General features: G+C 38.8%; 1 protein-coding gene across 1 annotated transcript; it reads left to right on the forward strand.

Moving 5' to 3' along the window:
• Positions 1-239: 239 nt before the first annotated feature.
• LOC104277606 (putative COBW domain-containing protein 7) lies at positions 240-6,978 on the forward strand (the record flags this gene model as incomplete). The annotated part of the gene is made up of 6 exons (XM_009874291.1): positions 240-325; positions 2,127-2,178; positions 4,605-4,673; positions 4,772-4,837; positions 6,079-6,208; positions 6,905-6,978. Coding segments are annotated over 6 exons (477 nt in total), but the record flags the coding sequence as incomplete, so codon positions are not given.
• Positions 6,979-11,719: the final 4,741 nt, after the last annotated feature.

The following is an 11,719-nucleotide window of genomic DNA, read 5'->3' on the forward strand; positions in this document are numbered from 1 at the left end:
TCTTGGAAATGCCATGTATTTTAGTATTTTTAAAAAAAATATTTCTGTGCTTACATGTTACTGTGTAAATCAACACTGTGTTTCCTTGTAGGAGGCAATACCAACTACCAGCATCCAAAGATAGGACTGATAAGGATTGATGGTGTTAGTGTGATAGACAGGAAAACAAAAAGGAGCTTCAGTGAGCCATTAAAAAAATTATTATTTAGGCATACACAATATTTAAATATAGCAAAAAGACAAAACTTTCTTTCTTCCCTCTACTTAGAGTTGATCTCTCCAATGTTTTGGACCTGCATGCTTTTGACAGTTTATCTGGAGGAAGGTATGGTGATACTTTCATGTCTTTTATTAGGAATAATGTCGATTTTATAAATAAATGCATGAAATAGACACATGAAATCAATCACCTTTCTAAACTGACTTATCCTGGAGCCACACAGCAGGGAGAAAGCAGTAGGAAGATGTGAACCAGAAAAGGATCATTCTTTGTAATGGCAGTTCACAGCTAGATCTCATTGGCTGTGATGTTAGGTGGCATTCTGCAGGGTTTACTGAGAAGTACTGTGCTCTGCAAATCTGAGAAAATCCTTAAGGAGCCGACAAAGTATTTCTTGCTTTCCTATGTTTAGTCTTCTGTCTTGTCTCACTCATAGTTCCTTTAGAGGTTCTCAGTATTTGGTGTTAAAACAGAGGAACCACTCTAAAATTGCAGCATTTAACATCAAATTCTAAAAGCACTGTGAAGATAATAGACTGCTCAAATAAAGTTCCATTCCTTGTGGTTTTGTTTGAGCTCTGTACAGCAAAATTGCTTACCCACTGGCTTCTGTCCTATCATCTATAGCAGAAAAACTGTTTGCATCCAGCACCATTTGAGCACAAATGCACAGCAGTACCACTAATCAAATTTTTACTACAGTAAGGATTTCTGCAGGATAGCCGACTGAGAGATCTGGTCATTGTTAGTCGAGGTGGCGTCCCTGGCCAAAACAGGGAGGTTGGACTCGATGATCTCTAAGGTCCCTTCCAGCCTAGGCCATTCTACGATTCTATGATTCTGTGATTGTTAGTGCACTGATAGAACCTTAAGTCTATACATGTACTGAAGTGACAGGAAGCACATCAAGAGTTGTAGAATCTGTGGAATGCAGTATGAGAAGACAACAGCAACGCAAAGAAGGTGTGAGAAGTAGGAATGTGAAATGTTCGATAGCAGCCAGTACCTTCTTGCCCACTACTAAAAGGCTTCTTAAAATTTACAGCCATCAAAGTAGGAGAAGAGATTTTTATTTGTATGAAGTAGCATAGAACTGTCATCGTGATGACTTTTGCTGTGGTATTCTTTTTTTCTGCATGTTGGATCTAAGACAGGGAATGTTCTCTGGTATAGAAACAGTATTTGAAAGAAGTTTTGCACTGTTTTGGTTAAAGACAAATGTGGGTGTATAACCTGAAGTTGGCAGTAAAATTTTTTGTCAGACAAAATGATACAGTAAGACCCTGAATCTTACTTTACGAAAGGAGTTCCCAAGTTTCTTTATGAAGTAGAGGGGACCAGTTCTGCACAGGACAAATAAATTGTAAAGCAGAGTTGAAATGGAAGCTGGTATACAGTGTTTCGCTTAGTGTTAGAGATGTTGTTACCACAAACAATACCTTGATGCATTTTCTTCTTTTTGCTTTTCAAGTCATTCTTGTGAAGCTTTTTCAAAAAAATAAAGTTAATAAATTGACAAATCCTATTTTTTCTTTTCTTGCTTTAATGATGTAGTTTGTCTTTTGTTCCTGCACAAAGGAATATCAAGGCTGTTGTACTTGAAGTATAAATACTTAAAATGCCAAATACACTGTAGATCTTTACTGTAATCTAATTGTGTTTATATTTTATAAAAACCCTAACGTTCTAACACAAATCATTAAGTAGCTCTAACCAATATAATGAAGCATCTCTTCTGGGATGAAAAATGAATTAACAGTTGAAGCTTATTCTGAGTATAATAGTTTATCTTTGATGTTTTAGTTTTGCTCTACAATACTGAAGATTTGATTTATTTTGATTTATTGAAATAATGACATTTTGCCTATACTACTAAAATGCAACATTTAACTTTACTTATTTTCAGTTTGCGGAAAAAGCTTGAGCATGTAAAGACAACACATGCACATTTAGATAAGGTAATTGCCAAAAATTGTGCTTCTTTCTGTAACAGCGGGGTTGTTCAGAGTAATTGCAAGCATTGCATGCTAATCATGTTACCTCTTTGGAAGGTTTCAGTTAGGGAGTAATGTGTTTTAAGATCTTTGGAAGATTACATAGAATACATATAGGAATGTGTAGATAGATCCTAAATGGATGCAGTAAGTCTTACTTTCAAAAATAGCTTATAGGCTTCCACTGCTCCAGTCAGTCACATCACTTTTAGCCCGTCTTTAATCCTGTAGGTTTTCTTTTCCAGTGATGTCTGTGTATGGTAGGTATCAGGGAGTTGTTATTCTTTGCATTCTTTAAAGCTGTAGTAAAACTTGACTTTAGTTAAGCATGTGTAGATTTCTTCTGAGTGCTTACCATTGTTTTCACAAAAAATAGTAACAGTTTACCTAGTAACAATGAAGTCGATTCTGCCCCATAAACTAGGTATCAATCCTATAAGCACATCTATGCTAAAAACAAAGAAACAATTCTGTTGATGTTATTTCTAGTATGTCAAATAAAGCTCCAAAATACATTCTCCCACTGCTCTAATACTCAACCCAATGTGTTTCTTTTTTCTCCCTGTGTTGAACTGTGTTCTCTCCCCGTGTTCAAATGCAAATAGTATTTCTGCCTTTGTGGATTTAATTTGAGCAAATATTTTGTCAACGGCATATCAAATTTCAAAGATGAATTTAAGGAAAAAAGGTCTCATCCATAATCCATACAGGATTTAAAGAGTCCTATGTGAATTTCTACTTTTAAGCATTTGTCTTATCCATGACGTACAGATAAAGTAGTAAAAAAGTCTCCCTTTTCTTTTGGGGATTTTTTTTGGTTGTTTTTACTCATTTTCCAAATTTTATGATCACAGTATCTTTTTTTTGCTTAAACCCTTTTCAAAAGAAGAACAGTCTAAGTCAGGGAATTGCTGAATTTATCACCACACCACAAAACCTTATAATTGCTGATGTGAGTACTGAAAAAAAGAAATGCAAAACAATTGCAAAAATACTTACGTGAACACCTCCCCTTCTCTCTCCCCCAGCTTTTTCCCCCAGATTTTTTCAGTGGGTTATACTTAGTCTGTCCACGTTCTCTCAGCAAGACTACGTACGGCATAGGAAGTTGGGGATGGGGTGGGGGAGGTTGTGTGGTGATTTTTGCTTCCTCGTCATTGCTCTGTTCCTTAGGGTTCCTAACCTGTGTTTCATGCACGGCTCTTAGTACCTGTGGAGTGCCCCTGCTTTGTGGGTCAACAAGCTGCAGTCTCTGAGGAGTGCATGTGCCTAACCCCTTTGGAACAGGTTGACATGCCTCCTTCTAAGAGTCTTCAGTCTGAAGTTTCTGGAGGTGTCTGTCTCTCCTAGCAGGTTGCCGTATGTTTCTCTGCCTGAAGATGTGTGGGATTTTTTTTTCTTTTTTTATGATACAGTTTCAGAGCTGGCTGGAACAGGTGGTGAGACACACGGGGCAGCCAGTGGCCTCCTCCCACATCCACCAGCACTGTAACTCGCTGCTACCTCAGTTTTGTAAGCTTACATATACATAAAGAGCTATACGAACACATTGGTTATAGACTCCACTCTTAATATCATCAGAAACTGAATGTACAGCTAGTACATATTTCATTACTTGCCACTAGGAGTTAGACCGCAGGGGTTAATGTTGCAGTCAGAACATACATGTTGAAAATTATTCTATTTAACCTCCATCTTCTGCCAATTGGATGATGGAGGTTAGCATCATAAGAGATTGCATTTACTGATTTCCATTGTAGACCCCACCCTTTGATGTAGATTAGTAATGTGACTGCAAAATTCAGGCCTAAACTACATGTCTATTTTCGTCTCTGTTTTGATAACAATTGGTTCTGAGCAGTCAGCTGATGGCTGCTTTGGAGTAAAACATCACTTCTGGAATTTTTATTTTTGGAATATGTTTCTACAGTGTCTATTTATAAAAAGCTTTTCATAACAGTCGTCTACAGATAGGTGAAAAAATATGTTTAATTTTTGTCTGATAGAATTGTGTAGATCAGAAGTTGTGATAAAGATCAGTATGCCAAGAAAATCGCGTTCTTAGACATACTTGAAAAATTGAGCTTACTGGCTTACAAGACTTTCTTTGAGAACAAATACCAGCTACAGCAAAGAATTACACAGCAGAAGCTGATGGCATGAAACTATTCTAAGTATTGCATATGCCCCTTAAATACACACTCAAACAGAATTAAAAAGTATTGCATAACATAGCAAATCAGAGCAGAACAGAAATGGAGATTTTTGTTGATTTGACATGGGTATATATTTGCTTTTTTATGAGGCCAAGTTATAAAGAACTAATTTTGAAATTAATCTAATGAAATGCTTATTCAGTTTGATAATAATAAGGGGTTTTCCATTTGCAGGGTATAATTACAGTAACATTTGAAGTTCCAGGAAATATAAAAGAAGAAAACTTGCATCTCTTTATTCAGGTAAGTAATACATCACTGTAAACTAAAAATCATTGTGGCTTTTTATAGAAAATCATCCTATGCCATTCTCTTCATGTAAACATTTTTCCTTTTCATAGAATCTTCTGTGGGAGAAGAATGTGAAAGATAAGACTGGACACACCATGGATGTCATAAGACTGAAGGTGAGTTAGAGATCACCAGCTTTTGCTTTGTGCTCTTTCTCTTTTATGCCAAAAAACCTGCAGTGTGCTGTCCGTTACTGACCTATCAAAGGTGTTACATCACTGTAGCAGACCAGGCAAAAGGAGAATAGCAGTTTGTCATTGTTCCTTGTATAGGCAGTTGGTTGTCTGCTGCATAGTGGAGCAACTCGAAAGGAGGTAGCTGGCACAGAAGTCAATATTGATCCTACTTGTTTCAAACGGAGAGGGAAGATGTGCAGTCCCAAACATCAGTGGTAGAGTTAATAATCAGGACATAGTTAAATCACTTTTTCGTTTTACACCTCCATTGCTTTGAAGACTTCCATCCAGCTCACACAAATGTCTCCTTGTCTAGGGATTGGATACTATAGATTGCTATTGGTAATTGTATTTGTTGGCATAATATGCAGAAATTTAATTTGGCATCATTTAGCAGTGCAATACTAGTTATGGTCTACACTTACAACTTTTTACACTATTATCAGTATGTAGTTTTAAAGATGCAGCCCGTAAGTATTCACCTTCATGGGCACTTTATTTGTTTCTCAGTTGCGTGGTTTTAAGAGAAATACAGGTAACAATTCAGATGTTTTCCCTTTCCTTATACCAAGCAACCAAATAAATAATTAAAAAATGAGAATCAAGTCTGTCATATGGTAGGCTGTAAGAAATACAGCAAAATATGCTGTGGTTTGTTTTCTGAGAATGCTTGTGCGTCATGGCTAGTGACATCATTACTTTCATTGGAAGAAAAGTTGTATTCTTGCTCTTGCAAAACAAGAATTATCATTGTCTTCCCCTTCCTGACAAATAGAAGAAAACAATAATCTGAAATAAAGCATTTCTGGTAATTTGCCCTAATTTCTGCTGGCAATCAGTCTTCCATAGACTCACTTCACACACCATATATATGTTCTTGATGGCATAGTATGGTAGCTGATGACACTTTATTTTGCTCAAACATGTTAGACACTGACCAAATGAAAAACAGAAGGCAGAGTATGGCAAAGTGTAATTATTAGTCTTTAACAAAATAAGGAGATGTGAGAATGGATGTTACAAGTAGAATCTATCAGACTACATGGTTATTTTGAATAGCTGATCTGGAGTTGCAAGAAATATTTTTCTCTGTTTGGCCTAGTTAAAAAGTTTTTTCCCCTCTTATATATTTTGGTTTTAAAGATTTGTTTATGTATCCTAACAGTTATTTTTCTGATAAGGGACTGGTATCTATTCAAGGGAAATCTCATCAGGTGATAGTTCAAGGTGTCCATGAGCTCTATGATCTGGAAGAGACTGCAGTAGCCTGGGAAGAGGATGAAAACCGAACAAATAGGCTCGTCCTAATAGGTAGGAGGAAATTACGTCTCCTCATTTGACTTAAAAAAAAATGTTATTTCAACAGGATGTCCTGTGACTTATACAATGAAAAGCAACTGGCCTAAGCTGGCCAAAATAATGACAGTGACTGTGTTGAGCATAACCTTCTGTCAAAGGTTTATCCATCAAGACTTGTGTTTTTCTATTCCAGCTGAGAGCCCCTACGTTATCCCTTTTAGTGACAGTAAAATAGAATACTAAGTATTTGTAAATTATATGGGCATATTCAGTGTTATTTTTAAAATTCATAATTATAAATATGGTGATGGGAATGGATTGAAAGTGTGATCAAATTTCATTAACTATAAAGAAGGTAATTATAACCATTAAAATGTATAAAATCTGTTTTGTTTCTGAAAAGCATTTAATGCTTAGGTTATGCATTTCTGTTTCCTACGTGTTACTCTCTACTTTGGAAAATGTTTCTATGATGAAGAAAAAAACATTGTTTCCTCCTCTCCATTACTTGTACTGCTTGAAGTTTGTTGTTGTCTGTAAAATGTAAAGTTACCTTGTTACCTGCAGCTAATTTTTATACTGCTATTTTTACTTGTTGGCATAATAAACATTTTCTTTGCGGAGAAGACTGGTGGGTTGCTACTTGCATGCTTTTTTTTTTTGTAATGCACTGTAAAATATAGTTAGCTAATTTATTTCTCTTCACAGGCAGGAACTTGGATAAGGAGATCATCCAAGAAGTATTCATATCCACTGTGAGTGAGAAACAAGGAAACAGTTGATGTCAGACTACAAAAAAAGATGAAATGTCTTTGCGTAACCCTGCAAGGTTTTTATGACAGAAAAGACTGAATGACATGAAGTCTAGTAGTTTCTTTTTCCTCCTGCAGTTTACTCAACAGTTAAACCCTGAAGTCCTTCTAAGAATCCAGCTGACCTACTGCTTAAGGACTGTCTCTTATGGTCTAGAATCAAACATGAAGAATTCTACCATTTTGGATTTGGCTTGAGTTTTATGTCATTAACATTATGTACCTGTGCAGAAATGCAGGTAGGCAAAAGGCTGGTTTTTATGCTGTAAAGGAAGCATTAGACTAGGTATATGGTAAACATGTTTGAAGCCTACTGCTTTCTCCAGTTCTCCTTTACTACTGCAAATGAAGCAGCAGTTACGATTGTCAGTGCTGTAATCACGGTAAAAAGTATTTAGCTTTTACTATTAAACTGTCTTCCATCTCTTTCCACTTGTTCTGTGATTTTTGAATGCATATGTCCACCCCTCCCAGGTACTGCTAAATCTGTTTTATAGATAAAGCTAAAAGTACATACATAGCAGAGGCTCAAGACCACATAGAATATATACTAACTGCATAATAGCTATGAATGCAGCATTCAGGTACATACCCAAAATGTTCACAGATGTAGCTGACTTCATAGATCTGGGTCGTGACCCTGGCAGTTCATGGTTTGGGGGCAGCACATTTTCACTATGTCTTCTGTGCTGCCCTGTGTGATTTGTTATGGGGTCTCTGATAGTGCTTTTATGTGCTGTTCTGAAAATGGAGATTGAAGCTTTCATATCTGTGTTCATGGAGCTTCTTACCCTGTACTTTATCCAGTAGTCATTGTTCAGCCCTTGTCTTTAGAGGTGTATGTTCATAGAATTATAGAATGGCTTGAGTTGGAAGGGACTGTAAAGATCATCTAAGGACAGGGGACACCATCCACTGGACTAGGTTGCTCAAAGTCTCATCCAGCCTGGTCTTGAATACTTCCAGGGAAGTATTCATGAACACTTCCAGGAATGAGGCATCCACAGCTTCTCTGGGCAACCTATTCCAGTGTCTCACCACCCTCATAGTAAAGAACATTTTCCTAACGTCTAATCTGAGTCTGCCCTGCTTTAGTTTAAAACCATTGCCACATGCCCTTTACAAAAAGATCCTCCTCAGCTTTCGTGCAGGCCCCCTTTGGGTACCGGAAGGCCGTTATAAGGTCTCCGCAGAGCCTTCTCTTCTCCAGACTGAACAATGCCAATTGCCTCAGCCTGTCCTCGTAGGAGAGGTGCTCTGGCCCTCTGATCAACTTTGTGGCTCTCCTCCTCTGTTAACTACAGCTGAGTGAATATGAAAATGCAAGAAGATAAGGTGGAGTTAAAAATATTTCAAATAGAATTCTAGCATATGAAGCAGATGTTCTGAAGAACATACTCTTAGCTAGAGGCTGATGTGTCTGGGTAAGTAGAAATTTGTTTCTGGTACTAGTGGTGTGTTACTTGTCAGATACCTGAAATTTGCTTTTATGAAAAAAAAGAAAAGGCTATTCCCTTACCAACAGTCTTTAAGAAAACTCTTTCTGCTTCTACTAAAATAAGTGAGTTTGGAGTTTATTTCCAAATAGCTGAGGAAGGGGACATTGTTAATCTTTCACTACCAGGAGCTGGTGTCTGGTTTGGTTAATGTATGTAATTTGTGTGTCCAGTAAGACAGAGCTCTTCGGTTGCTCAGGGGATACATTAGCAGATTAGACTTCATGTTTCCAGAAATTAACTATTTCTTTAAACTAAGGCAAGCTAAAAAGAAAGAACAATCTATGGACAGTGTTGCTCTCTATTTAGTGGAGCATTGGTGGCATTTGTGTGAAATGGGTGTCCTGTTGAGCCACATTCTGATAAGCAATTGCATCTCTTAATTTTGAAAACTAAAGAATATTCTCACACTGATACATGTTTTGGATTACATAAATGACACTTAGTCCTGCATAAAAATTAGTCAAATTATTGCCATCAGTGTTCTCGATTGAGTTACAAACATCATGTAAATGCCTAGTTGTGGATAATACATATTTGTTGCTGCTGATATTTCCATTTGCCATAGAAAACGCAGTCAAATGCCTTCTATCTTGCAAGTGCCTCATGTAAGTGGAAAAGAGTTGAAAAACTGTTGTCTTTAGAAACATTAATCTCTGAAGTGCCCAACTGATCATTCATTTTCCATTTGAAAAAAAGTTCAGAGGTTTAGTAAGTTTCAACCATTAGTCATGAGGGAACACGCCATGGAACGCTTACACGCTTGCTGTCATATTCTAAGTGCTTATTTTTCATATTTGCTCACCAACCCACATACTCCAAAATTCCCACAATGACTGTTAATATACTGGGTGGGCTTTTTTTGTTGCTGTAATGGGCTGTCTCTGCAGCTGGGGTTGTTACTCTGTATAGTTCATCTCACTATGACTCATTCTTCCTCTGTAGGACTCCCCCTGCACTCCTCTCAGTGGTAGTGTCAGAGGAGCTTCAGTCAGTGTGTGCAGCTTTGTCCCTCTTTGTCTCCAGCAAACTGCCTGCACGTCTCTAGGGAGCGTGTGGAGTGGAGGGCAAGCAGCTCCCAGGCAGGGTGAAAACAGGCACCTCTCCATCCTTGCTGTCTGTCAGGGTGACCACTCTGCCTTGTCTCCCTCTGTTCTGTTCACACATAATGACACTGGTAACACAGACAAGGCCCTTTATCCTCTTTACCCAAGAAGATACCTGTTTTCTTTACTTGGGTATTTATTTAACAGACTTTTTTCTTTTTGCTCTGTTCTTATATGTCCAGTCTAGGACACTGTCTTGTTTTTGCATCATGGCAAAATGAAGAGGAGGAAAGGTAAATGACAGAGCTCCAGTAAAAGCTGCCCTTAGTGAAGTGATAGCTGGATGCTTTTGTTATTTGTGTTACTGGCCTTCTCCTAGGAACTGGAACTGGGTTAAAGTGAGGCTGTGCATGAGCATGCAGGGACTGATCAGCCCTGTCTTGGGGTGGTGGTGGCGTGGATGGTGGGTTGGCCAAGGGATGTTTGACATTGATCTTATTGACAAGCCCCACACGTTTTCTTGCCTAACTGAAGCAGAGGACTTTGTTTCCTAGAAGAAAATTGCCGTGATTTGGTTACCTCTGCACTCGCATGAACATCAAATGTCTACAGAAACCACCTTTCCAAAACAGCATTTTTTGCACTGTGTTCTACTATTCTACAGTTACATTATATTCTTCTCTTTCTACCGTATTCTGCTGTTTTTATAGGCCCTGTTAAACTTGAAAATAAACAACAGAAGTTATCTCCTTGCATTAACCATTGTGCCATTTGCTTGTATCATCATCATATGCCTTTTAAAATTTCAGCAATTCTGCATTTGAATTCTTACCCTTTACATTTTCACTAGATCCTTACTTTCTAATCTCTAGGTATGGTGGCATCCCTGTCCACCCTTCTGCCACACTGGAGCAGTTTGTTGTCCATGTCCATTGCAATTTCTGAGGGCAGGATGTGGCCAGAGGGGACAGGATGGTCAGGCCGGGGTTCCAGCTGCCTGCTGTCCCCATGAGCCACTCTGCCCCTCCACCAGCCTCATCAGCCTGGCTGCCCTGCAGAGCCCACAGTGGCAGCATCTGCATCTCTGCCTGGAACACTTCAGTGCTGCTAGGAGCACCAACCTGAGTAGTGTCCACTGTTTCTTCTTCCTCCCTCTCATGTCCATTTGAGCATCATTTTTGTATGTTTGCTACCACACTTTGCTCTTCCTTCACTGCTTTGCAGCTGCACATTGCATCACAATTTACTATATGCATTTACAAATCCTTGATACCATGCATTTGTTCTGCTTTTTTTTTTTTTTTTAAATCTTTACACCCAGTTTTATCCGGGTCCAGGTCTATGTTGTTTTAACTGACGGTAGGTGAATTGTTTATAGCAGTGGGGTCCCAGTGCTTGTCTCTAACCACCCCATGCCTGTAGTCCTCTCCACCACTTCGTCTCCACTTCTCAAGGGCACTGACAGTGTATGATGTATGAGTTCCTCTGTGCTGCATCATTGTGTTAACTGTAAATACCTCATCCTACACCAAATGGCACCTTGTTCCTGCTAGCTGTAGAAACAGTAGTTGTAACATACAAGGATAGAAAAGCAAAACAAATTAGCAATAGACACCTGATCAGTTTGAGAAGCTGCTGTCACAGCGTAAACCAAATAACACAAAGCCATGGGCAGGTCAAGAAAAGTTCAGCTGGACCAGGCGTGACAAACCTCAGCCCTGAGGCCCTGCACACTCAGTGCAAAGCTTATGGCCTGTTGCTGGCAGTGGCAACGCCGTACTGCAGGATGACATGGTTATGTTCCCATCCCAAGGCTCTACACAAGGGTCCTTCCATCCTTCCACCCACATGTGGATGAACGGAGCAAAGAGTGGTGGGGGCAACAGTTTCACAGAGGCAGCCTGCTCAAAGCATCGGGGCTCCAGTGCAGGTTGGCCTCAGTCCTGCATGCTTGGACACCCATGGAAATTTTGAGCAAAGAACTGAAATGTCAGAGATCAGGCAGTCTAGGACTCGCATTGCTTCTTAAGAGAGGGTAGAACACTTTACACTTGTTTTTACTTACAAATGTTGGTCTAAATTGTAGTTTTATTGCATTACTAGCAGTCTTCAAGCATCATGGAGAGGCCTAGTGATCTTAACTGTATTCACTCAGGTAACCTGAAGTAT

The sequence above is a fragment of the Apaloderma vittatum genome, unplaced genomic scaffold, assembly GCF_000703405.1.
Source record: "Apaloderma vittatum isolate BGI_N311 unplaced genomic scaffold, ASM70340v1 scaffold9858, whole genome shotgun sequence".
Classification (NCBI taxonomy): Eukaryota; Metazoa; Chordata; class Aves; order Trogoniformes; family Trogonidae; genus Apaloderma; species Apaloderma vittatum.